Below are 26732 nucleotides of genomic sequence, written 5' to 3'. Positions count from 1 at the left end.
GAGAATACAGTACATTTTTTAAAGATGGTGCTTTCCATCTCCTGTTTTTAGACGTGATCTTATTTTAAAATATATTTTCTAAAAAAACTGCTGCTTGTTTTAATGGGAGGTAGGTTTTTTTTAGTTCAGTCATTCATCTGTTCTAATCTAACTGATCAACTGAATGTTGCAGATCTAATTTTAGCACGCATTACTTATTTTATTCCTTATTTCATTTGTGGCTTTTAAAAGCTTGCATGGCCTTAATACTCAAGCCGTCTTTCCTTTTTTCCTTTTCTTTTACCTTATCACTTAAAGCACCCAGACATGTATAAGCGAGCAGTGCTGAAGAAGCCCCAACAGAAGGCTTATGGGGTGACCGTAGATCTTTGGAGTATTGGGGTGACATTTTACCATGCAGCCACAGGCAGCCTCCCATTTATCCCATTTGGGGGACCACGCAGGAACAAGGAAATCATGTATGTATTTTGTATGTTTTCTTGATTTGCCTGCTTTATCTCTTCTTCACACACTATAAAGTGGGGGGTGGAGAGAGAGGAGGGAACACAACACATCTAAATTGATGTTACATATATCTGTGTAAGGGTGATAATCTCACCATTCTTGCTAACTCCTAAAGATGGGGTGCTTCATTCAACAGGTACAAAATAACAACTGAGAAACCTACTGGAGCTATAGCAGGAACCCAAGAGCAAGAGAGTGGAGCCATCATGTGGACCTATGAGCTTCCAATCACATGCCGGCTTTCTGTGTAAGTAGAAAGGGATTGGATAAGCTAATGATCAAGAGTGTTAGAAATTCTGCAGCACAATCTCTTACTTATCTTAAACCTTACCTGGGAGTAGGTCCTGTTGGATGTAGTGGGACTTGCTTTTGAGTAAACATGCACAGCTCATATTTTTTATTATCAAGGCTCTTTCACACAATGCAGGTCATGTTTGTTTGTTTTTGCTATCTAATTGTGTGTGAAAGGCACATAGATATCCACCCACATACAGTGGTACCTCGGGTTACATACGCTTCAGGTTACAGACTCCGTTAACCCAGAAATATTACCTTGGGTTAAGAACTTTGCTTCAGGATGAGAACAGAAATCGTGCAGCAGCAGCGCAGCGGCAGTAGGAGGCCCTATTAGCTAAAGTGGTGCTTCAGGCTAAGAACAATTTCAGGTTAAGAGCAGACCTCCAGAACAAATTAAGTTCTTAACTTGAGGTACCACTGTACACAATTTGCACCTGAGAGATCATGGAACTCTAGCAGGCTTTAAGAACCTCCATCAAATTGCCTAATCCTCATTTAAATACACCTAAATCAGTCCTAATCAAGGTGGGGGCTCCACGAGTTTGTATTTTTGGCTGTAAAAGGCTCCCAGGTAGCTTACACATATCATTGAAAAGACAGTCCTTGCCAAAAGGCTTAGAATTTAAAAGACACAATGCAAAAGGAAATGGGGTGGGGAGCGAGCAGGAAAAACATAAGCCCGGGCACTAGTTCTTAGTTGCATAATTATGCACTGTATGGAAAAAGTTCCTTCCCTTTGTCTGTCCTGAATCCATTGCCAATTTCATTGGCTGACCCCAAGTTTGGATGCCTAAGAGAGATGAATAAATATTTCTGTCTGTTCCCTTACTCCATACCAGAGGCAGGTATAGGCGTGGTTGGTTGCTACATGCCCTTGGTTGGCGTCTATTCCTTACCAGTTACATTTGAACAACTGCAGATCCCATAGAGTTGCAAGGATCACGTGGATTCCACTTAAATCAGCATCCCGCTGTGAAGCATGACATCTCTTCAGTAATTGAATGTGAATGGGGTTTTGTTTGGGTTTTTTTCATTGGAAGCATATCCCATCAGGCAGGGATACTATTAAAACAGAAGTTGGGCCTTCTGTTTCTGCAGGATCTGGCCACATTAGTTAAGAGCAATCTGATCAGGCAGACTTAATAACAACACCCTCTTTTCATGCCAGCACTTTGACAGACAGCCATTCCGGGGGTGTGGTGGGTAGAACTAGATTGTCTCTGCAAGACTGGCTGCTCTGGCCACCTCGCCAGCTGCTCCGGCTTACAGCATCCCTCTGCTCTCACTGCTTTTCTAGAAGACGATGAGACTCTTTTAGGGAAGGGGGCTTATTTTTCCTCACCAGGCTGGTTTGAATGAGGGAGCAAAGAAAGCTTCTTGAGTGGTTTCAGGAAGAAGAAAGAGTGTGACTCAGGCAAGAGGCAGCTCAGAAAACCAACTAGAGCTCTGGAAGCATCTTTAAGGTGCAAGAGGCCCTTCGTAGAAATCTGGTGAGGGAAAGTATCTATTGTGGTATTAATGCTGTAAATCTCTCTACCTATGCTCAACCTGAATCTTTGTAAATAAACACAAATATTGCTAAATGCCAGAAGGGTCCTGTGCCCTTATTCCAAAGGAAACTGATTCACACTGGAAGAACTTCTCACTCCTTGGAAAATTGGGGTCAGCAGTAACGTCTGGGGTTTCTCCTCTACTCCTTACAGTGGGCTGAAGAGGCAGCTCGTCCCCATCCTGGCAAGCATCCTAGAGGCTAATCAAGAGGAGTGCTGGGGCTTTGATCAGTTTTTTGCTGAAACCAATGACATCTTGCATAGAAAGATAATCCACGTCTTTTCTTTGTCGCAAGCTACCATGCACAAGATCTACATCCACTCCTACAACACGTAAGGATTGTTGCCTTGGGCAGAGAAGGGAGTAGAATCCAAGTGCCCTAATCTAATGCTCAGGCCAGAGTTTTACTACAGGTTGGCAAATTAGCTATAAAATAGTTGAGAAAGCTTAAGTTGCATATAAATAACAATATCCAGAACTGAGGATTGCTGTTGTGGCAGCACTCTGCATTCTAGAGGTGGAAAGTTGAGTTCTGGGTTTTTGAATATTGGAGATAAAGTATTTGGTTAAATAAATAAAGCTGATGTGCCTTGCTATTATCTCACAGGCACTGGATGTTTTGGAATTGCTGTATATAAAAATAGGGTGACTCTTAAATTGCTGTTTCCTCCTAGTTTCTGACAAGATCAGAATATTCAACTGCCTATTTTTTAATGAATGACTATTGATTGAGAACCTATTAATTCTGCATGGCACAAAAACTTTGCTGACTTCACTTCTAGGAAGCAGTAGGTGGGTCACAGTCATGTTCACCTGGGTGATTAATGTTATGATGGCTGTCTTAGGGAGAGTAGTCATCTAGCAGAATAGTAATCTACAGTAGAATATATGAAATAGGTTAAGGCAGAAAGCCTGAATGATCCTGCATCAATTTAAGTGGGTCTAATAAAATATCAGGGACGCGGGTGGTGCTGTGGGTAAAACCCAGCGCCTAGGCCTTGCCGATCGTCAGGTCGGCGGTTCGAATCCCCGCGGCAGGGTGCGCTCCCGTTGCTCAGTCCCAGCACCTGCCAACCTAGCAGTTCGAAAGCACCCCTAAGTGCAAGTAGATAAATAGGGACCGCTTACTAGCGGGAAGGTAAACGGCGTTTCCGTGTGCTGCGCTGGCTCACCAGATGCAGCTTGTCACGCTGGCCACGTGACCCGGAAGTGTCTTCGGACAGCGCTGGCCCCCGGCCTCTTAAGCGAGATGGGCGCGCAACCCTAGAGTCGGACACGACTGGCCCGTACGGGCAGGGGTACCTTTACCTTTACCTTAATAAAATATCATTTTATTGATTATGATAATAATGACTATTATCATCATCATCACCATCCACTACCATCAAGGGTTTTTGCTTTGCTTAGTGTTCAGAAGAGAACAGCAGGCACTTTCTCTTGAAATGTTAGTGTTCTGGGAGGAAGAGTTGCTCTGTAACTATTCTTTTTATCTTTGTTTTGAACATTTTATCCTGCATTTCTGTTAAAATAATCACGGTGACTTGGGAGACTAGTGTGACCCTAACTAAGTCTCTGTGGTCCCTATTTGACAATATTTGGCAGGGGGTAGGGTGTCATTTCATTCCCTACATCAGGTCTTTTTAACCCAGTTTTGAACAGCATCCATTCGGCTACTAGAATCAGGATATTTTGAATAATTTATTGAATGTGAGAACAAAGCTGGCTTGGCAAGTTTTCCTGGGGAAGGAATTCTAGAGAGGGTACTACTGCCTGTCTTGGATAAAGAAGGGGTGCTGCTTCATTGTAAATGAAAACAATGATTCTTTGTCCCTCTGCTTTGTGTTCTTTAGAGTACCCATATTTTTAGAAGATGTCTTCAGGCAAACAAATATACCTCCCCATCACCAGGAGTATTTCTTTGAGGGTTACTCCTATGAACTGGAGCCTAACCTGCAGGCGCATCGTTTCCCCAAAACCACTGAAACCTGCCCTCTTATCATGCTGAGCACAGAACTTCGGGATCCAGTGATGCTGAGATACAGAGATCGTGAGTTTGTGTAGTTTTGCATGTACATAATCTCTTTGCCTGCCTTGAGTAGTTGCTTACTATGACTCTGCATTCATAGCTAGGTCTATACTCATTTTTGTGGTTGTTGTTTGGTTGTTTAATCATGTCTGACTCTTCGTGACCCCATGGACCAGAGCACGCCAGGCACTCCTGTCTTCCACTGCCTTCCGCAGTTTGGTCAAACTCATGCTGGTAGCTTCAAGAACACTGTCCAGCCATCTCATCCTGTGTCGTCCCCTTCTCCTTGTGCCCTCCATCTTTCCCAACATCAGGATCTTTTCCAGGGAGTCTTCTCTTCTCATGAGGTGGCCAAAGTATTAGAGTCTCAGCTTTAGGATCTGTCCTTCCAGTGAGCACTCAGGGCTGATTTCCTTAAGAATGGACAGGTTTGATCTTCTTGCAGTCCATGGGACTCTCAAGAGTCTCCTCCAGCACCATAATTCAAAAGCATAAATTCTTCAGCGATCAGCCTTCTTTATGGTCCAGCTCTCCCTTCCATACATCACTACTGGGAAAACCATGGCTTTAACTATACGGACCTTTGTTGGCAAGGTGATGTCTCTGCTTTTTATGATGCTGTCTAGGTTTGTCATTGCTTTTCTCCCAAGAAGCAGGCGTCTTTTAATTTCATTTACTCCATACAAAATTGGCACCATAGTCCTGTTCATATGGAACAGAGATAGAACCCAGGAAGTTCCCTGCTCTGTTGCAGACTGGCGTTCATAATCACCCATACATATCCATATTTGTGGTTTGCATATTTTGGGCACTAGGTGTCAGTGTAGTTCCACAGCTGCAGAGCGACAGCATTTCTTTCCTAATGGGTGCACATTTTGCCCAACATTCACGATGGTTTCTGTTGCAGCAATGTCTTTTCCTTGATATGGAATGTGGGGAAAGCTTGTGATTTGATTTTTGATTTTTTTTGTGTGTTTCAGCTGCTTTGGAGTTCCCAAAATTCCCCCCAAAAGTTGATGTCGTTGCAGATTGCAGCACAGCAAAGGTATACCTTGCTTACAAGCTTAGGAAGACTAGGGGCAATTTGGAAGGGCTGTTCCCTGTCTGTTTCTTACCCAGACAATACAAGAATTGAAGGCTTATGGCTGGCACCCGAGTTCACGGGCTCCGGTATCCAGGAATGGCTGGGAAAAGGAGTAGATCAGGCTTCCTCAACCTCGGCCCTCCAGATGTTTTTGGCCTACAACTCCCATGATCCCTAGCTAGCAGGACCAGTAGTCAGGGATGATGGGAATTTTAGTCTCAAAACATCTGGAGGGCCGAGGTTGAGGAAGCCTGGAGTAGATTATTCAACACACCCCTCTTTTTCTATCACCTAAATCTGTGGCCAGAGAGAGATGAACTACAGCAGCCTAAGCCCCAGGTGATTCAAGTGATGGGACGGAGGAGAGAGAGAAACATTGCCCAAACCATTCCAGCTACTTATCTAGCTGCATTCGTTTTGATTCCGGGGGCTGACTGCAGCTTAAAAGGATAAACAACCTGCTGGATGAAGCCCAAAGTGTCGCTCATAAAATTGTTTGCAACTGTGATAGTTGGATGGCAAGCAAGGCTGCAACCTTCACCTGTGTCATTTAGCAGATATATATCTGTACTTGGAGCTTCGATTGAGTGATAGCCACTGATACGCAGACCTTTCAGAAGCATTTAAACTAGACTTCATTATGCCCCCTCCAACCTTACTGTCTTTGGAACATGTGTATCAGAATACTTCCTCCCCACAGCTGATTTGCACTATAAAAATATCTCTGCTTCAGACAGTGACTCGTAAGCCTTGATCTCACTTCATTTCTTGGCTGTTATGAAAATGGAGCAAAATATCTCAGATGAGCTGTTGCACTGAAAATGGTTTTGTTTTCGGGGTTGTTGATGTTTTTGCTTTGGCAGCTTCTTTAAACAAAAACATATATTTACATGAATATTAAAATGCTGTGGAATGCAAGTGTGTGGAAATGTGACACCCATCGATTATGTAGCAAAAGGGTTAATGGATATTAAAACTCAAATAGCATGATCCAGATCCCCCTCCTATGATGATGGAAACTGGAGTCCAACCATATCTAAAGAGCCAGAGGTTAGCCTCCTTTGCCTTAAAGGATAAATATTTCCATCTCACAAAATCCCCCTTCCCTCATCCTTGCTTCTGCTGTGCTCTGCTCCACTCTTGGCTTCAGGCAGGGAGAGGGAGGGAATTTCCTATAATGGCCAGCCTCTTTCCTATTCGGCATTCTCCCTCCATCCCCAGCCACAGATTAACTCCTGGTTTCTTGTCGTCTACATCGTCTCCCTCTAAGTGGTAACTTTCTAGGGTATTTTGGGGGCCCACCTTAATTTTGTGATAGTACGTTGTTTTAAATAGTTTTTTAATATTGTGTTTTAATGATCCCATCCTGGGATCTTCATGTGAAGGGTGATTAATTCTTCAACATCTCTATGTGATCTGGATTTTGTCTCTGTGTATGTCTGGGAACTCTGCAAGGTGGCAGCACTGCAGTTTACAGGGCAATCATATACACCGTTGCTTTATCCTTTAGGGTGTCCTGACTGCAACTCACCAGACGTTGAGGATATCTCAGTCCTTTCTGCAGTGTCAAGAGCTCATGCTCAGAGGCCTATATTGGGTGAGGTACGTAAAATATCTCCTGCTGGTGCGTTGCAAGCGATACAGCAGGGTCTTTTTTGACAGCTGATTAAGGTGCCTTGAGCTTCCGTTCAGATCACTCATTTCCTCCAGCTTTCCCAAACAGCATACAGCATGCACATTTATGTGGCTGCCCAAAGGCCATACACCACTATTGCCTATTATAGCGAGTGAGCAAATGTTCACAACTGCTTGCCTAATTTGGGCCATTGTTCTCTGGCAAATGACATGTTTTCACTGACTGTCCCCTTGTTGTTTTTTCCTGTTTCTTTTCCCACTCAAGTCTCTTTTGCTCCGCATTCAAACTTGCCACGTGAAGGTGATGAGGACTGTGCTGGCCTGTCCTCTTGCCCTTGTCCCTGGGGGCAGCTATTCCTGCCTAGACTCAGAGAGCTTTCTACGTGTATTGGACCTACGGGCTTGCACATGCACAGACGGATGCACATTGAGCATTGGGTACTGCAAACTGTGTAAATGTTAGCTTCACAAGTGGTCTAGAGATGGGCTGCAAGGTGGGAAGTGCAATCCTGATCCTTCCCTGCTTTTGGTGACTTTGAACATTTGCATTAAGGTCCCTGTTATCCTTCTACAGAGCAGTGAGCAATGTAGCGCACAGGTTTTTATTGGTGCTCCTCATTCACAGAAGCATAGAATTGTAGAGATGGAAGGGACCCTGAGGGTCATCTAGTCCAACCCCCTGCAATGCAGTTATTTCAACTAGATCATACATGACAGATGGCCATACAACCTCCGCTTAAAAGCCTCTGAGGAAGGAGATTCACTGCCTTCTGAGGGAGTTCGTTCCATTGTCAAATATCTCTCGTCATTAGACAGTTCTTCCTGATGTTTAGTCAGTAACTTGAGCTTCTTTTTACCCGCTTTATAAACTTAAAAGGCAACAATAAAGCACTTGGTGCTTTATTAAAACAATATGCATAGATCCAGATGAAAACTTTGAGTAGGGGTTTTATAGATTCAGTGTTTCCAGCATAATGAATGTTATGTGATAACATTTTCATTCCTCTGTGCAAGTTTGCTTTTTTTCAAAATAACCAGTTTCCAGCCTAGTCAGTGGAACACCATGAATTTGCTTCATGTTACAGAAATAAACAGGCAGATAGTATGGAAAGTAGGGTGGTGATTATGGCAGGGCAGACATGCCTGTTGACTTTAAACCTTATAGCTATATAACTCTTCAATATTGGGGGTGAGTGTGTGCAGAATGAATGGATACGGTGGCTTGAATTGTCACACTTTCCAACATGTCAGGAATTATTTTCTGAATATAGAATGTCAAAACAAGACAGGGAGACAATCATGTGGCTAATGTGGGAAGGAGCAGCTGAGCTGAAGGAAATATTAGCTGGTTTATAGACCAGAAACAATGTCTGTTCCTGGCTACTCCATACATTTTGTGGAGAATCCAGTTAACTAATAAACTCCAAGGCATTCTTAGAACAGTCATTTCTCACATTGTGCACAAAAGGCCTCAAGTTCCATTACAAGAAAGGGTTTATATAAAGAAGCATAGAGTTGTACTCACTCATTATATAATATTGTTATCTAACTTAAACAAGACTGCTTCCAATGCAGTGTATACTCCAGAGCACAGCAGTGGCTGGAGTGGGGATGGGACTAGAACTGAGCTGAAATTCCTCAGAAATATAACTCTGCATTCGGCAGCAGGAGTGGAAGGGCATCACCTTTGTCTTTGAACCAGCTTCAGGAAGGGCACAAGTACCTTTGTCCTCACATTCTTCTCCAAGCTCACATTTCCTACACCCATGTATGTTTTGGTACTCCCATACTATAGCCTTCCTCTGAGCTTTACAGGAAACCAATAATTGGCTGTAAGGGCCAGACAAAATCTAAGGAGGTCCTTAGATCATCGGTTGAGACATCCCTGTCCTAAAATATGGGGAGGGGGGGAGAGATGTCAAATCAACCTTGCCTTTCCTTCTAAAATGCACTGCAAATAAATCAGTGGTATCTTAGACCCACATACTCCTGACTGCCAAGCTATATATTGCAAGAGAGATCCGTGATTGGTTCTCCCACTTCCCACTGATAATTGAACTTTTGTTTTGCAGGCAGCAGCAGCAGCAGCAGCAGCAGGGAAAGGCAGTGTTCAATCCTTGCTTTTGTGCACTGTTTTCCAGATCAGAATCTCTCCCAAAGTTGCCCTTCACTGTGCAAAGCAGGGGGTGGGGAATCCAGGAATTTTTGCTGTGGGTGGGGAGTGGACAGCTCACTTTTTTGTTGTCAAGAGAAGACAAGTCTCCATTTAAACAGGGAATAAGTGGAAGATTGTGGAATATGTGTTTTTACAGCATAAACGCAAGTCTATGCAAGGGACCTGAGGCCCATATAACCAGAAATTCTGGTGTTGCCTTTTTTTTTTTTTTGCAGTGAGACCCTGAAATTGGAGTGTCTGCAGATTCTAGAGAAGAAGCAAGGTGTGATGGCAACACTCAGTTCCTTGCAACGAGAAGAGATGAAGGTTCTGCTGCTGTAAGTGTTGCTTTTCAGTGGTAACTGTGATACTGCAGCCAACCTAGAACCCAACATGCATTACAGCAGTGGAACCCCCAGGACAGAACCTGGGAGCCAATGCGCGGGGCCCTATTCAGCAAAATTTGAATGAACTGGCCCAGACTCAGATGGTCAGGCTTACCACATTTTGAAATTAGTGAAGAAAAACACATTGTCATCTATAGAGAGAGGGGACCTATAAGACCATTAAATTCAGAGTCTTAAATTACTTAACTGCCCTGCTTCGTTGCATAAGAGGAGTATTCTGTCCTGCAGAAAGATGCCAGGGTCTGAGGCCCAAGTTCAGAGAAGGGCTTCGATTATCATGGGGTTAATAATGCTTTGGGATTGCAACTGCCTTCTCCCAATATTAGATGACAATATATCTCTTGTCACGGGTGCAGTGGGCTTTCTGCTTCACATGTGTGTTTTGTATGTGTGCTTTTCATTTCCAAGAGGAAGGTGCAGAAAGACTTCTTCCCTCTCATTCTGCAATATGTTTTTGTGCGTACATATGCATATATATGATCAAAGACATATCTCTTGAGGACAGAAGGTTGGAAACTTCTTTGTATTCTGGCAAAGTAGTCCTTGTTCACTTTTAAAGGGGAAAATGCCTTGCTTCGGTAAATGGACAAACTGTTAGCTGGGCCAGTTTGCAATATCTGGACAGAAAGCGAGCAGAGCTATGTTCTTTGAGGATTGCTGCCTAATTTGGCTTTCCTGTGTTCACAAAGGGAGATAAATCAAAGTTCTTGGTGGGCAAATAAGAGCTTTCCATGAAGCACAAAGTGGCTTTAAAATACGTTGCCTGGTCAACCCAGGAGGGGCGAGATGCTCTAGTCTAAACCAATCAAGTCTCATTATCACTTATCAGTTACCCAGTCTGCCTTTAAAACAACAACCCAAAACTCCATCTGCCTCATGAACAATGGGCAGGGCTGCAAAAATTCAAGTTCCTAGAAGCCCCTGACACCTAGGTTGGGTGAAAGGTCAGATGCCTGGTTTCTCTTCGTCCTGTGTGTGCTGCTGTTTGTAGAAGCAGATGGCAGCAAAGAATGGATGGATCAGCATGTTTCGTATCACATGTGTTTCACATGTGTTCATTCATATGTCTGTTCTATCCTATTTTTGTGTTAATTTTCAGTCTCCTGTGAATTAGAAGCCTCCATGAGCACAGGAGGCTCCCTGCTGCAGAGGTTTGCTCTTCAGCTCATGGGGGTCATGGGGGGGCTGTATACCAGGGGAAGGTGTGGCATGAAAGCTGGTGGGCCTTGCCAGTACTGACATACAGCCCACTCTTCCTCACGTGAGTTTCACAGCATGAAGAAACAGCATACCTGAATAGTTTTGGCCTTTAGTCCGCTTCCTAAGCAAAATACTTTTCCTCACTACTTCAGTTCACAAACTGTAGCCACTGGCTAGGGCAGAGGTAATCAAGATGGTGCCCATGGGCCTAGCCAGGAGGGCAGCTCCCTCTCCCCAATCAAGTAAATAAATAAAAATACCTAAACCAATTGCATCACAGATAACTTGGTTCTGCCTCCCCCTAACATAAAGCCTGCCTCCATAAAATAAATCCTAACTGTGCCCATGTTGGTGCCCTTCCAATACTTCCATCACTGGCCACATTGACTGGGTCTGTTGGGTGCTGGAATACCTTGGCTGCCCTTGGGCTAGAGCAGCCTTTCTCAACCTTGGGTCCCCAGATGCTGTTGAACTACAACTCCCATCATCCCTTGCTAGCAAGACCAGAGCTCAGGGATGATGGGAGTTGTAGTCCAACAACATCTGGGGACCCAAGGTTGAGAAACACTGGGCTAGAGGGACAGCTCAAGTCAAGTCATGATTATTTCCAGGTATGCTTCAGCTCTGTCACCTCACAGTTGAGCTCTGTCTGAATGGAAAGCAGCAGAAGGTAGCAGCAGAAGACCAGAATTGTTCCAAGTCAACAATCCTCTCACTATTAACGCTCCGTTCTCCATCTCACCAGCTCTTATGTTTGCAGCCTTGGGGAAAGATTTCTTCACAGAGCAGCCTAAAGCAGGGGTCAGCAAACTTTTTCGGCAGGGGGCCGGTCCACTGTTCCTAAGACCTTGTGGGGGGCCGGATTATATATTTTTTTGGGGGGGGATGAACCAATTCCTATGCCCCACAAATAACCCAGAGATGCATTTTAAATCAAAGGACACATTCTACTTATGTAAAAACACACTGATTCTCGGACCATCCACTGGCTGGATTTAGAAGGCAATTGGGCTTTATCCGGCCCCCGGGCCTTTATTTGCCTACCCATGGCCTAGAGGCTTGTCCAGATACCTCAGGGAACTTGGAGCAGTACTTCCCCAGATCCAGAGGGCTTGTGCTGATTCCCTTGCAGCCAGCTGCACTCAGCTTGAGACAATTTGTTTGGGATCAAGTGTTGCTTGCTATCTAAATGGTTGCCTTCTCACATCCTCGCTGTGAAGCTGCCCTGGGGAAAAAGATATCTAGGGTTGTTGTTTTCTGGAATGCCTCCCATTTGCCCATTGGTGCCATATACTACTGAACCGGGAATGTGGAAAATCACCATCTGGAGGAGCTAGGAGATCAAATTTTTCCACAGCAGGAAGCTCTTAGTGCCTATTAAGTGCATCAAGATTCACTGCTGCTTACAGCCAGGTTGTGCTAACAGACAATTAAGGCCAGAGAAAGGGGATATAATTTGGGTGAAAGGGAACAATAAGTAGCCTCTTCTTCTTGGGGGGTTACCAGCAATAACAGAGGCAACTGCACTTTTTGCACATTTGTCCCCTGTTTCATAGGAGCTTAGAGTAGTGGACGAGTCTGGCTGAGATTTCTTATGTTCTGTATTACAGAGTACAGCAAAAATAGTGGAGCCACAGGGATGAAGTCAGAGAGCAGCACTGCAATTTTGAGCTTTGTGGAAGTGGGGGAAAGGAGACTGACTGCTTATTAAAATTTTAAAAAGCAAGGATGTAGGAGGATGAACATGATTGCAAGCCCATAATTACCCAATGCCATCATCTGCCAGGAAATGGCCCAATAAATGCACAACCTTCACTTCTCCAGTTGACACCTTGGCCTCTCTTCCATGGGTCTCAGCTCTCCTTTCCCACCTCATTCCCTGGGTCTTCTCATTTCCAAATACAGCTGCCTCTTTGTCCCACTTGTGTCCCTGTGTTGTTGTTTCTCTCTCTCTCTGCTCTCCATCTCAGATTCCTAAGCTTTGGTTTTTCCTTCCCTGAAGCTTGTACGTAGCTCCAAATTCCTTTCCCCTTTGCTTTCTGGGAAACTGTGGTTTTACATCACCACCACACACAGACACCAGCTAAGAAAACCACTGCATTTTAAGTGCTGCTGTATGTGGACTGTTACTGCATGAGAGTTTCCTGTGATGCAGTGGGTGGCGAGCAACACTTCTCTTCCCCACTCCCACCATGCCATTTTGAAAACTTTTTGCAACAGTTCTTCTTTGTATTTATAGAAATTTCTTGGGTAAATTGAATTTTTTTTCTGTTTTGGTTACTTTGCAGTTATAGAGATTGGTAAGCCCCTCTGAAGACTGATCAGAAACTGTTCCTCTTTTCTTTTTTATCCCATTCACCATAATAGGTACGAGACTATTGCTGGGGTTGGCGAGGTTCCAGAGATTAAAGGCCTGGTGGAACTGAAAACAAGACTTCAAGCTGTGAGTTATTCCCATGACCACCTGTTAATAGCAACTTCGACAGCTGAGAGTTCTGTGTGGCAACTTCTCTTGTATGCAAAAGGTCTGATCCGAGCCAGAGCTACTTGGGAAAAGAAGTAGCTGTGTAATGATTGATTAACACAAATGGGTTAAGGGAATAGAGCGGGTGGTCTTCTTTTTGATTGATGGTTTTACACATATACATGTTGTACATACATTCTTAGCGTTGCTGTGAGAACTATGATAAAGTTGGATTGTATCTAATGACTTTATATAAGTATCTATCATAATATGTGCCTAATGCATGTGTGTGAGCAAGAAATGCTGGTTTTGTGTGTGTGTGTGAGAGAGAGAGAGAGAGAGAGGAAGGAAGGAAGGAAGGAAGGAAGGAAGGAAGGAAGGAAGGAAGGAAGGAATGTAAGTTTTGCAAATCATAGATGCTCTGTAGTGAAACCTTCTGGTCTTCCTTTTTGTCTTTTCTGGCTCAGGTTGAAGAAATTTCTAAATGTTTCCAAAGCATCTCTGATCACCAGTCGGTTGTGCAATGCATTCTGTCTGATGTGGGAAAGAAAAGGAGTCAAATAAAAGAAGTCAGAAGGTTGGTAGAATAGTATTTTCAGTGTTAAAGGCTACAAGGCACTTACACAGGAGTAAGTCTAGGTGAGCACAGTGGGGCTTAATTCTGAGTAGACATACATAAGCTTGAATTGCAAGACTTAGTATAAGAGTAATGGTTGCTTAAATATCCATATCCTAAAAATCTAGAGGGTTTTGGTGATATCAAACCATTTGTTATAAATATAGTACAGAGGTTGATTTCTTACAAGTGATTTCTTGAGCCTGGTCCAATAAGGGCCTATGTCTCTGATATAACCCCATTCCAATGGTTCCAAGAGGAGGAATATAATTTCCCTAGGGAATGAGATATTGTTGCCTTTGTGATAACTCCACAATAGATGTCCTCTTAGGAAGGGTCCTCTTCTAACCAGGCTCTTGTAGATGGATCACCTGTTCTATGTGTTTTCAAGTAGCCAAAAGAATACTTGTTTGTTTGTTCATTTCAAATTTCTTGTCTGAGGCTCATGGGGTGGTTTATAATATAAAAACACAAAAATATGTAACATAATAGCAAATGAAAACAATAACAATTTCCCCGTGGAGTGGAAAGACTCCATTTTATTTATTTAAAATATTTAAATGTCACTTTTGTACCAAAAAGGCATTCAAAGTAGTTACAAAAAAGGAACACTAGAACAACAAACCTGTTCATTAGTTCGGTATCAATGTTTAAAAAGAACTAAACCCACCAATAAGCAGCAGATAAAAACAGTATCCCTTGTATAGTCTTTCTTACCTCATCTATGCTAGCCTAATCAGTTCAGGTGGTATTGCTTATAATAGGCTTTGGTTATTGGCATTCACAAGGAACTAGTTCTCTTTGTGGACTGTCACCCCTCTAAGCTTCCTTACCAAGCCATATTATTAATGCTGGCCAGCAAATGTCTTTGTGACACTGACTATGATGAGCACACCATAAAAATAAGTGACAATGTAAACATAGCCCTGATTAAACTCCAGCCACTGGGGAAGCAAACAGCAGGTTTCCAAGTGCAATCTATTTTGCCTCTTCTGTCTGGAGAAGCTCAGCCAGGCTCTGTCTTTGTTGATACCTTAAACATGTCTCAAGAGATCCTATGTTCAAACATCCCTCGATCTAAATATGCACAATCCTCCAGCAGTAAATAGCACATTCTCAGTGAATGGAGCAGTGCCTGATACCCCGCCTCTCAGAAAAAGCAGCTATAATGAGAATGAGTTGTGGAATCATGTTGATGAGATGCAAGGGGCAGTACTGATAAGGTATGATATCGAGCATATATGCAACCCAGGGAAGGAATGATGCCCTAGGATGCTTCAGGCAGCAGTTTGAACCTGGCAGGAAAACCTTCACCAGCATGTAAATTTAGAAATGAACACCTTCCTACACCTGTGAACAGGTGAGCTTGGCTAGTGGATAGCATGCAATCTCTGTACATAATTGAGACTACCGAAAATGAGTTCTTTAAGTTGTGATGCAGCCATATAGGCAGCTAGAGAAGTATTATATGGACTATCAGCTGAAGCATCATTTGGAGAGATATCATATGGATAGGGTGTGGTCAGGGAACAGGGCAATATAATAGAGGTAAGAAGTGAGAAGCCCTTGGTAGAAAACTATCTTGTGCTGGGGAGGAGGAGGAGGATGCCTGGCCATGACTTCAGACCTTCTGCTGAAGCTCTTCTCAAAGTGCCTTCCTCAGCTGAAGTGTGCTATGTTACAAAACAGAAGGCTTCTTTGGTGCTGGTACCCCAGTAATGGAACACCCTTTGTATATTTTAGTTGCTGCCACAATATTGTAAATGTTATGGTATTATTATTTTAGTTTCTTTGTTATTGACCACCTTAGAAACTGTTGGATGAAGGGTGGCTTGCAAATATTTTAAGTGCATGCAGCCTGGTGGGCTCACATTTCGAAGTCCTTTGCTATGCTGCTGCTGGAGAGAGGTGAGGCTTGTAATCAGGGAAACCTCCATGACAAGCATCACAGGAAGGAAAGGAGCATCACTTGTTTTAGTGTCCGTTCTTGGATGTGTTCATTCCTCTCAGCTGACCGTCTCAGTACTTGTCTGCCATGCACAGCTTGTACTGATCTCATTCTTGCCTATGCAACAATTGTGTGTAATACTGGCTTATATGTGGGTGATGCATTTCATGTTGGTGCATAAGACACAGTTCATTATAGCTTAGTTTCTCACTTCCAACTTCGTGCCAAAATGCTGAGCAAGCAGAAGCTCCCATCCATATGCCTTAGTAGGAAAATAATGTTTCTTCATTTAATTTACATTTCTCACATTACATTATCTTAGCAATTTGGCTGGTGAAAGTGGTTAGTTCACATTCTCAATTAGTGCTAAGGCTTCCACTAGATGCATCATTCCAGCGTCTGGCACAGCACTCAGGGATTTGTACAAGAAAACCGGCATCAACATTGGCCTCACTGAGACAGATTGAGTATACCAGGATGGACGTTGCTAAAACCAGCTGCAATGTTCTTGTCTGTCTGAGCTCTCTGTGTGCCTGAGCAGGTCTTTAAAACTGTCTGTGCTCCAGTTTCCCATCTGTAAAATAGGATTAGCAACTCACCTCTTTTCCTTGCAAAAATGGTGTGAAGACTTATGGAAAAGAATGTAATGGACCAGATGCTGTAGTAAAGAGGAATAAAGAAATGGGGGGGGGGATAAATACTTCAGATAGTTAATAGAGTATAGTGGGCTTAGAGTATAGGCTTTGAGCCTTTGTTTTCTACATGATCAGAAGAGTCGTGTGGTGCAGAGCTACTGCATTTGGATGAACATTTTATATCTCAATTGACATTGTAATGATGCAGTTCAAGATTTTACTGTTAGGAGTCGCACCAGAAAGGCCAATGCATCTTTCTCAGCATCCACAGCTTATTCTCCTGTTTGTGTCTTCTAGGGACAGACAGGTGTTGGTTCACTGACATCATTGAGGGCTTGCAAGAAAAATTATATGATTGTGCATCAGATTCTAGATTTCTGGTGAAGACTGTCCATACTAACGTTGCTTCTTGTGACGTAAGACTGTGCTTGGAACAGAGCTAACAACGAGAGTTAGTGCAGTAGCTGTCTTGCCTCCCACTCATTCCTTTCTGGACCAGGTCCACTGGGAGTTTTGTTACAGCAGACACAGCCCTTGGCCCATGATGGCATTGAACTGATTAGTTCCTTTCTTTCTATCTTACAACTGGCTTCCCAAACTGGTTCTTCAGCATCCAGCAGATGGAGGCTTGCCTTGACAAGATGCAGCTTATCTACAACCAGTTCAAGAAGACCCGGAAATGCAGGGGTGAGTTGCTAATGTTGGTAGTCTCTCTTATGTAATCATCAGCTTGCACAGATTTCATAAATCAGAGGTCTGTTAGCCACTACCAGGGCAGGTACGTCTTTAAAGGGTCTGATTAGGCAGATTCCTTGAAATACTCAAATAGCCCCAAGCAGGCTTCTTAGCAGCAGTATCTTGAAACAAACAAAAATGCCAGGTGGGCACTACTGTACTTGGGGATTTGAGCCATCCATTCAGCAGCACCTGTACCGATAAGATAACAATTCTGAAAGCTGTGGCTAATCTCAAGGCTGCTCACCCCAGTCTGCAAAGTATGGGGCTTGTGGCTGCTTTGCGTGCAGGTGCTCATATCTGCTAAGTGCCTGTGTAGACGGTGTCAGAACAAAAGTTTATTGTCTCAAGTGCCAACAAAGTTTCTTCTGTCACAACAAAAGGGAAACTTGTAAGCCTTGTTTTATTTTGTGTGTGTGTGTGTGTTTCATCCCTGGGGTCCTCACAAACTGAGAAAAATGAAGGAACGGCTTCTAGATTGCAGGCAGAGGCAGAGGTAGTGATGTGCTGGAAGCACCTAGAACAGGTGTGGAGGGCCTTTTGTTTTGCTGCATCAAAGCAACATGTATAGCTACCCCTCTGGCAGTTTCTCCCCCACCCACCGCTCATTGGTTTTCATTGGAAATGTGACACCTCCCTGTTTCCTATTGGGCTATCTCGCAATATACCGTATTTTTTCCGTGTATAAGATGCCCCCATGTATAAGACACCCCCTATTTTGGGGGACTCCAAATTAAGAAAACACCCCTTAGCACAACCCATATATAAGACGTACCCCAATTTTAAAACTTTTTTTGTTTGTTAAAAAAACTAGTCTTATACACGGAAAAATACGGTGCTTTATGTGAATAAAGTATTAATCTGTGAAACTGCAAAGTCCTGAAGTCATTCCCTGGAAAATCTGCTAATAAGTTGCATTTTCTTTCTAGGCCTGGGCTACAATGAACAGCAGATCCACAAGCTGGATAAGTAAGTGTAAGAGTTTGTGTATAACAGACCAGCTGAGTATCGAACACTTCTGGTTTGTATTCTGTTGGTCTGCGGTTGGCCATTAAACTTTCCTGAGCTGCTCGTGCTCAGATTGTCTGATTCAGGAATGAGTCATACTATATCAATCAATAAAGTTTCATTGAGGCACTTGAATAACAACCACCTCATATAATAGCCTTGTGACTGTTGAGAACCAGCACCCTTCCTTGTAGTAGGAGGAATATCACATGTAAGGGGAAGACTAGCTTCTCCTCTTCCATCAGCTGAGACGGAACTGGCTTTCCCTGCTTACAGGAACACAGCAGTATGCCTTATACTAAGTTAAAGTATTCATCCATCTAGCCTAGTGTTGCTCTAAAGTCTCAGACTGAGGTTTTTCACATCACTTATTACCTGATCCTTTTAACTGGAAATGAACTGAATTAGCGAGTTTCTTTGTGGCTAATGATCTTGTTGCATTAGTGTGGGTATGGGTGGGTGTTTGCTTGTGGGTTGTTGTTTTTCAAATGCTTAAATTATGAGAAAAATTGATGAAATAATGAACATTTTATTTTGTTTCATTTTCAGGGTGAATTTAGGACATTTAGCAAAAAAGGTTCTTTCAGTTTTCCAGGACAACTGTTTGCAGCAATACAAAGCTGCTCTTTTGGCACATGGAATTATAATGAGGTAACAGTGTTCCTAGCACATACTCTCACTGGCTGCCACTAAAGCAACAATGCTCATTTATTTTATTGCACCTATATCTTACCTTTCCTAGAAGGTGCTCAGGGTGGCATATGTGGTTCTCTCCCTCCTCATTTTATCTTTGCAACAACCCTAGGGAGCTAGGTTAGACTGTAAAATGGGGGCTGGCCCAAGGTGAGCTTCATGACTAAGGTGGGATTTGATTCCTTGTCTCCCAGGTCCTAGTCCAACACTCTTACTGCCACACCACAATTTTCCCCATTCCAGGCTCTCATTCCATATGGAAGCCTAATTTGCTATGTTACCATCATTGAATTGTACACACATACGGTCAATTCATGCATGATAAACACAGACCTCCTAGAAGAGACAAAATGGGCTTCATTTGGAAGGTGAAAAGAGAAGGGAAGTTCAAGAGAGGAGCTGAAAGCTGCATTCTACATCACCTCTGCAGATGTAAGTCCTGCCCCTTATTGACAGTTATGTCCTGTGCTGCTTCAAAACACATTTCTGCCAGGGAGGAGATTTTCCAACTGGGCTTGCTGCCAAGCTTCATAAGGAGGGCAACATCAGAAAGCTGGGCAAAGGCTTAAATTCATAGCCCCCTCTCCAGCATCTCTCTTGAGTACTCCCCCAACAATAAATGTATTTATTTATTATATTTCAAGTATTTATATACCACCTTTTAGAAAGGATCACAAGTGTTTTATAAAAACACACACACACCAGAATTAAAAATAGTACGTAAAGCAATGAAATTTAATAATATGTTCTAGAAAACATCAGAATTCAAAATTAGGATTGTACTCATTCAAAACACATCCCCTCACTCAATACCCACACAAATTTCACATCTGCTAACACATCTCAGTCAGCCTCATCTATTTGTGAGGTTCTCTGTTTGAATAGAGAGTGTTTATGGGATCTGCAAAATGCATCTTGTCCTAATTTGCTATACCATGCCAGCAAACATTTCCAGACAAAATGAAGACCTTTGAATCAAAGTGATGGCATGGAGACAAAACGGAGGTGAAATTGTTCTCATTGGCAATAATACGGTTGCATCCAGTGAAGTTGTCTTGTTGCCACAATGACTTCCACTTTTGCAACAGGATTTCCTCGCTCTCTCCTTTCCCTGTGCAATAAAGGGTTGGGGGAAATCCCCCAAACAGATTGGAGGTTATGGAGGTGTGCTGGGAAAGGAGAAAAAAAGCTCATCGCGCAGGAGGAAATCCTTATGCTAGTGGGATGACTTTGTTGGATGCAGCCCATTCCCTTTCTATGAAAGGGACATTGCTTCTTTTCAAGCTCTGTCTCTAGCTTTGTGATTGGTTGTCAGAATGAGTTGTGTTCATTTTTCTCATTAGCATCTAGTGCCTTTCTGAAATCTGGGAATTAACTAGGCATAAGAGTTTATTTCCCCCCTCATGATATAGTGCACAGCAGGTTAGTTGACATTATAAACAAAGACATGCTGTCGAGCTGACGTTAGTACTCATTTCACTGGACTACACACTGCAAATCTTCCCAAGCCTTTGGAGTTGGAATATTGATGAACTTCTTTGTTTTCAGTATCAAGCAAGCTTCTCATACTGGAATGAAGCCATTATTAAGACAAAGAGCAGCACTTAGAAAGAATGATTTTATGTTAAAGGGTGTTTGGGGAATAATGCAAAGAGCAAATTGCCCAGTGGTGATGGAGAGTCATGCATTGACTTATTACATTGGAGAAAAGTGCAGTCACTTAAGGAAGTAACTGCAACCCCAACTGGGGGGTTTTAATTGCAAAATGCTTTTGAAACACAGCAGCTTTTTCAATCGGGTTTCAAAGGGCCTGAAGGTTTCTGATGATACTAATCATAATCAGGATTGCTTGAGGACTTCACTGGGACTGACTTCTGAAGTGTACTCATCTGATGATCCACATCTACCAGAATAAGTTGTGGGTTGGACTTGTAGTCCTTCTGTACCTGGACTCCATCAAATTCTACAAGGTGGGCTAAGGGCTGGCTATTTGTTTTTAACAGGTAGTAGCTGCTTGCAGTGACTCCAGAGTATATTACTGCTTCTGCACAGTGAAAATGAGACCAAAATGCCCCTGGAACTGTGGAAGTAACTTACTTCCAGAGCTCCAGGGAGATTTTTTGGGACACGTTTTCATGGTACAAGGCAGCAGTGCACTTTTCAGCTGCTCCAGATAACTAGAACATAATTTTTCTTAAGAAAATGAAATGCAAAGCCTTGAAACACATTGTAAGTTCCTTTTTTTTTTTAAGGAATTAAATGTGTGTGGATTTTTGTTGTGAAAAAGAATCTATCTTTAGTCATGATTAGTCTTTCCTTGCTGTGACAAAAGCTGTCACACAGGTTGTCAAAACTGAGGAGTTCAGAATCAAATTAAGCAGCAATGACATTGGAAGGAGATTCAAGAATCAGTTCCACTTCTGAATCATGCTGAAGTAAAATATAATTGCATTATGATGATGAGTAGATACAACCACTAGATAGCTTTGTTGCATCCTAGTAGATACCACGTGTGAAAGATTCGCACCCTGCTGCAGATTTAAGGTGGTGTTTTTTTTAAAGAAGCTTGATAAGTATGAATATGATCTGCTTTAAGGCTTCCATCCTACATCCAATTACTTCAGATTGAGTTAAATGATTTACTCTTGTGTAGACACATATAGGTTGATTTCAAAGGGAAGGAGTGAAGCATGTACATACCTTTTCTGTTGAAATCAGTGGAACCTAGCTCATGCTCTGCTTTTAACTTTAAATCTATCCACTTCATTGCGTTAATAACCAAATTACAGTTTACAGTTTTCACAGTGATAACACATCTCCCTGATATCTTTATAGGTTTTGGTTTCTAGTATTTTAACAGTTTATGCCCATGGTATATCTTTGGCAGATATATGATCTTGCAGAAAAGTATAAATATTGTTAACTAATATGTGCACATCATATTGCAACATTTCATTTACTGTTCCTTGATATCCAGCAGTGCTGTGATCTTCAGGGGTTGTTATTTTTGTGTATATGTGTTTCTTTGTTTCTAATTGCCTTTTTTGCTCTTGGTTTAACAAGTTCCCTATTAGCTCCTTTCTCAATCCCACCAAGGCCCAGAGCAGAATGAAATAGAATAAATTCTATGTTTCCTTCATTTTGTGTATTTACTATTTTTATTATGTTTTAATTTTTAATGCATTCTACTTTGAGGGGCTTCTGCCCAAAAGTGGTTTGTAACTTTCTAAAATACAACCCACTTGCCTATTTATTTCACCTTTGTTGCTATGAAAAATGACCAATCAGTTGTGGCTGCTTTTATGTCCTCACTGTGGAAGGATGTGTAGATCCAGAATTGGCCTCCACAGTCACTCACTGTTAAGACCCTGTTCATGAAAGACAATCTTACTCGGCTAGGAGTGATTGTCAAAGAAGAAGCTTTGATGAGATGCCTGGCAGGGTGGGGAGTCCTAAGTAGCTTCTCAGAGGGAAAAACTCTATCTTTTTTTGGAACATCATTAATGCTGTATGGCTTTGCTATTCAAATCCATGGGGAACTTTGTGGACCTGATGAATCTTTGTGGCTGAGCACTTCTTTCCATTTTAGAGAAACCTAAGCTCAAAGTGCCTCCTTAGAAGAAAAGAAATTAGCAACTATTTGACTACACTTGTTGTCTTATCCCTTCAGGAAGGTGTTTGACCTGAAGAAGAGTTTGAAGAAGCTGAACAGATCTTTAACCTCCTGTAGTGCAGAGATGTCTGGGTGCCAGGATTGCCTTGATAAAGTACAGTGGCGATTTTTTTCTTCTGCTGTTCAATCCATTTCAAAAACCAACAGCAACTTGAAATTAAATTTAACTATGTCCAGTTTATTATAGCTCTAATCCATGGGTTGTCCCCTGTGTGTGCGTGCACGCGCTCAATCTGCTCTGGGGATTCCCAGAGCCTCTGGTTCAGATTTGGGAGCAATGCAGGGGGAGGAAGGGAGGGAAAGTTCTGTTGCATGAACAGAAGTAATTCTGTGGTGGCTTGGTTAGATTCAACCCCTTATTTGTACCTCAGTTGCTTTGTGTCCCAGCTATCCAAATCCACAATGTGACCCCCATGTGTCACTCTGTCAGGGCCAGATTTAGGTTTGATGAGGCCCTAAGCTACTGAAGGTAATGGGACCCTTTATATGTCCAGCTGTCCTTTGTCAGCAACAAATTGTCACTGTTTTTTGTTCTGAATATATGCTATATGTCCATGCAGAATGTAGGCACCCTTTAAATAGAAATGAGCAAACTAGTGATATTTTAGGGAGCAGGGGAGCAGGCGGGGCCCATTACTTACACCATAGGAGCCTACACAACGTAAAACACGGTTGCTGTATGTAGGTTTTATTTTATTTGCTTTTTATCTTATATTTTGGAAATGTACATCCAGTTTTGTTTCCTTTAAATTTTTTTGGGGGGGCCCAAGAGAATGGGGCCCTAAGCTATAGTTCATTTAGCTTATACATAAATCTGGCACTGCACTCTGTCATAAAAATTGGCTTTATTTTCACATTAGATTAGCTCCATTCTCCGAGGGGTGGAGTTGAAGGGTAATAAAGTTGAAGGGCAGAAAAGCAAAACAAAATTGTCCAAGGATGGGCAGTACTTGGGATATAAGGACTGCTCTTGCTTCTTTGAATGCTTAGTCTGCTCCTCCACAGACCACTCCCCAAGACCCTGCCATTTCCTTTTGTCTTTTTCTTGATACCACCTTGTGCTGGAGGAATTTTTCAGCATCTTTTGGACTTCACCAGAGTTATCTCAGGCTGGCAGGAGTCCAGGACCAAAAGATTAATTCAGACAGGCAACTAACCAGCTGTTTATGTTGTGAAGGTCTCACATTGGGCAAGAGTTCCACCCAGTGATGTAATGAAATAATGGTTCACTGGAGAGTTGCCCCATCAAAAGCAATGGAGCCATAATTGCAGTTACTGCATACATAACATGGTTGCCTAAATCCAGCCTAATGGAGACAGTAATAGTAATAGGACTGACACTTTTTAAACACCACCTGTTGCAAATAGGATCCACTTTTAACTGGTATAAGCAAAGGAACATTGTACATTTGTTTTTGTTCTGTTTTGCATTTTGCTTCCCCTGAAGATTTTCCATGGACCTTTCATATATATTAATTGATTCTGGCATTTTGAAAGGCAATTCGCTTTTCATAATTTCATGTACCAAGTGTAGATGAGAGCTTGGTACGCCTGTAGTGATCTGTGGTGTTTTTCATTTTCTTGACAGGCTTTGGATGAGTTGCCTCAGAGAATCCTCCAAGGCAAAACAACACATTCTGCACCTACACAAGTTTACATGAACCAGAAGCACCAAGACATGGTGTTTGGGTATGTGCACACAAATGTAACCGTCAAGGCATATGGAGTCTGGATGTTTTCTGGGTGTGCTTCTTTTTTGCACCATTGTAATAATTTATGATGAAAAGCAACTAGTGTGTGGCACATATTTAAAATATATCCCTCACCTCTCAGGCCAGTGTGTGTGTGTCATGTGAGTTGATATATTATCACATTCAAAACGTGCTATGCCACCTTCCACCAGTAATTCCAGTGTGGTTTACAACAGTAGAATATGACTCCAGTAAGAGCAACATAGTGAAATTCATCACAATCCAGAGACCAGCCAGATACCACCCAGGCATAGTATTAACAATCTGCAAATGCCTGGGTGAAGAAAATGTATTGTGCAATGTTCTGGTGAGCATCTGCTTGGTCATGCATAATTAATAATTTTAAAAATGCATAATTAAATAAAAAAAGTTGAACTGTACTTTTTGTTGTGTGTATGTTTTGAACAGGATGCAAGAGCTTCAGGACCAGATGAAAATAGTAGCTCACAATCTCCAGCTCAACAATAGCATCATCCAACGGTAAGTGGTTCTGAAATCTCTTTAGCAGCATATAAAGCTATGCCTAAGAGAAAGTACTAAGCGTGATAAGAAAGCATTGCTCTCCCAAGACAGAAAAATTTATGCATTCAAAAGGCGAGTTCTCTAATCCAAATCACCTTTTTATTTTCTTTCTCTAGGTTAAATGGTGTTGCACCAGGACTGTAGGGATGAGAGTAGGCTGCAGAGCCTGAAATTATAATGTGGGTAAATCCACATCGTTGAAGACTTATTGGGGAGAAAACTTCATTGTTGAGTCTTAAAGATGCCTATGCATTCTACCTCCCTGCTGTAGCACTTTGATGTGGATTTAAGAGAGTGGTCTGTCTAACCAGCATACCTCAATAGAGAACCAAATGTGTTTGATGTGTTTGTTACGTTTTGAGAGAGAGAAATATTTTTTCTCCTACCCAAATTTTATTGTTTGCTCTTTTCAATCTTCAGTAATGGAACTGGAGGTTCTTTTCCTTGGTTCAGTGAGATCTGGCATTTTGAAGCTTGTCATGCACTTTTAACAGGCACTAGAGCCTCACCGAACCAAACCTGGCTAGCCAGTTGCCTTGAAATGTTCGTTGTTAAGTACTAGAAATACTTAACTCGGAAGCAAAGAAACTATACCTCACCGTACTGTTCCTTGGTTGACCTTTGTTCATTGATGAGCCCTTTCTGGTAGTCTAATGTAAAAAGGTCCTAGGTTTGAGGAACCAAAGCTGTGTCCCCCAGGCTTCAAGCAGTGACTCAGAAACTACAAAAAAGAGTCTGGAGAGTGGGCATTATCAACCTACAGTAGTTCTGTCTGCAAACAAGCCAGGTGTAGATGCCAGTACAGAGACCAAAGTAGGATGTGGCATGTGAGAAGCTGGAATCCCCCAAAGAACTAATAAACTCTGCACTGAAGCCCTCACAGTTTCCTGCCTTTCTTGACAACTATGGCAATGAACCCATCTGGATGGTGGTAAGAGTTGAGACGTTAGACAGGGTTGCTTTAAGAGCTCCACTCACCAATGGAGACACACGGGCTCTGTTTGACTTGATGGAACATGATGGAGAAAGTTGTCCACTTTTGGAGAGCTGTCCTTGGTGCTACAGAGCTTGCTTGGTTTGGCCATGTCTCTCTCTCTTTCTCCTTGGCTTTTTGATTGTCTGTTGGAACCTGGCCTTGTGTAGGAAGACTTACCGGGGAGAAGTCTTGTGTAGAAAGTCTTGCTCCTTGCCTGTAACTGCCAGTCAGGTGAGACCCACACCCCATCCCATTGGTTTCCACTTGTCAGGGCTGCTTAGTCTGAGAAAACAGAACTAATTTATCTTCTTTTGATCTGTTGGTTAGAGTGGTTCAAGGGGCATAATACAGACTTGGTTGCTCACGGTGCACATACCATTTTTAATAACAAAAAAAACTTACTTTGATGAGAAAATATTTGTAGAAGGTTTAGGATGTAGGTTGTATTTTTGTTTTAAGCATATTGATAGTTTTTTCTTGGGATCTATGAGATATAAGGAGCTGTTGCATTGTTTAAGCGATGTGGTCACGTTTTTAAACATTTTAGGCATACACATAAAAAGTAATGTATGGCGTGTTCCTGTGTGTCCCAGTGCAATTGTATTGCATCTCCTGAGATGAACAACAGAGATGTTTACTGAAAGTACAACAGGATATCAGTGGAAAAGAATCTATTTTAAAACACTCAAGGACTTTTTGCCTTGCATAATGATGTTGAGTTAAGAGTACTGGTTGCGTGTATGCTTCCAACCCTGGGTCAAGGCTCTTATCTTTAAAATTCAGGAGGAAACCAGGGTCACTTATGCAAATCTTCTTTATGCCAAGTTAGAATGGAGATGGGAGCACTCTGGA

The 26732-nt window shown here is 42.4% G+C and overlaps 1 protein-coding gene across 2 annotated transcripts in view; it reads left to right on the top strand.

Moving 5' to 3' along the window:
- Nucleotides 1-25781, top strand: part of IKBKE (inhibitor of nuclear factor kappa B kinase subunit epsilon) — a 36024-nt gene extending 10243 nt beyond the window's left edge. For both annotated transcript variants that reach the window (XM_081193441.1, XM_081193440.1), the window contains exons 6-21: nucleotides 298-458; nucleotides 641-751; nucleotides 2505-2684; nucleotides 4203-4399; nucleotides 5359-5423; nucleotides 6973-7064; nucleotides 9489-9590; nucleotides 13227-13302; nucleotides 13791-13900; nucleotides 17133-17209; nucleotides 18187-18226; nucleotides 18815-18916; nucleotides 22629-22725; nucleotides 24220-24320; nucleotides 24791-24862; nucleotides 25021-25781. In XM_081193441.1, coding sequence (XP_081049567.1) covers nucleotides 298-458; nucleotides 641-751; nucleotides 2505-2684; nucleotides 4203-4399; nucleotides 5359-5423; nucleotides 6973-7064; nucleotides 9489-9590; nucleotides 13227-13302; nucleotides 13791-13900; nucleotides 17133-17209; nucleotides 18187-18226; nucleotides 18815-18916; nucleotides 22629-22725; nucleotides 24220-24320; nucleotides 24791-24862; nucleotides 25021-25048 — 1611 coding nt within the window. In that variant the 3' untranslated portion in view covers nucleotides 25049-25781. The remainder of the gene's footprint in view (nucleotides 1-297; nucleotides 459-640; nucleotides 752-2504; nucleotides 2685-4202; nucleotides 4400-5358; nucleotides 5424-6972; nucleotides 7065-9488; nucleotides 9591-13226; nucleotides 13303-13790; nucleotides 13901-17132; nucleotides 17210-18186; nucleotides 18227-18814; nucleotides 18917-22628; nucleotides 22726-24219; nucleotides 24321-24790; nucleotides 24863-25020) is intronic.
- Nucleotides 25782-26732: the final 951 nt, after the last annotated feature.

Source organism: Podarcis bocagei (assembly GCF_964188305.1).
Source record: "Podarcis bocagei genome assembly, chromosome: 5".
NCBI classification, from domain to species: Eukaryota; Metazoa; Chordata; class Lepidosauria; order Squamata; family Lacertidae; genus Podarcis; species Podarcis bocagei.
The sequence above is the reverse complement of the archived record's forward strand: the minus strand, read 5'-3'. Positions and strand labels throughout refer to the sequence as shown.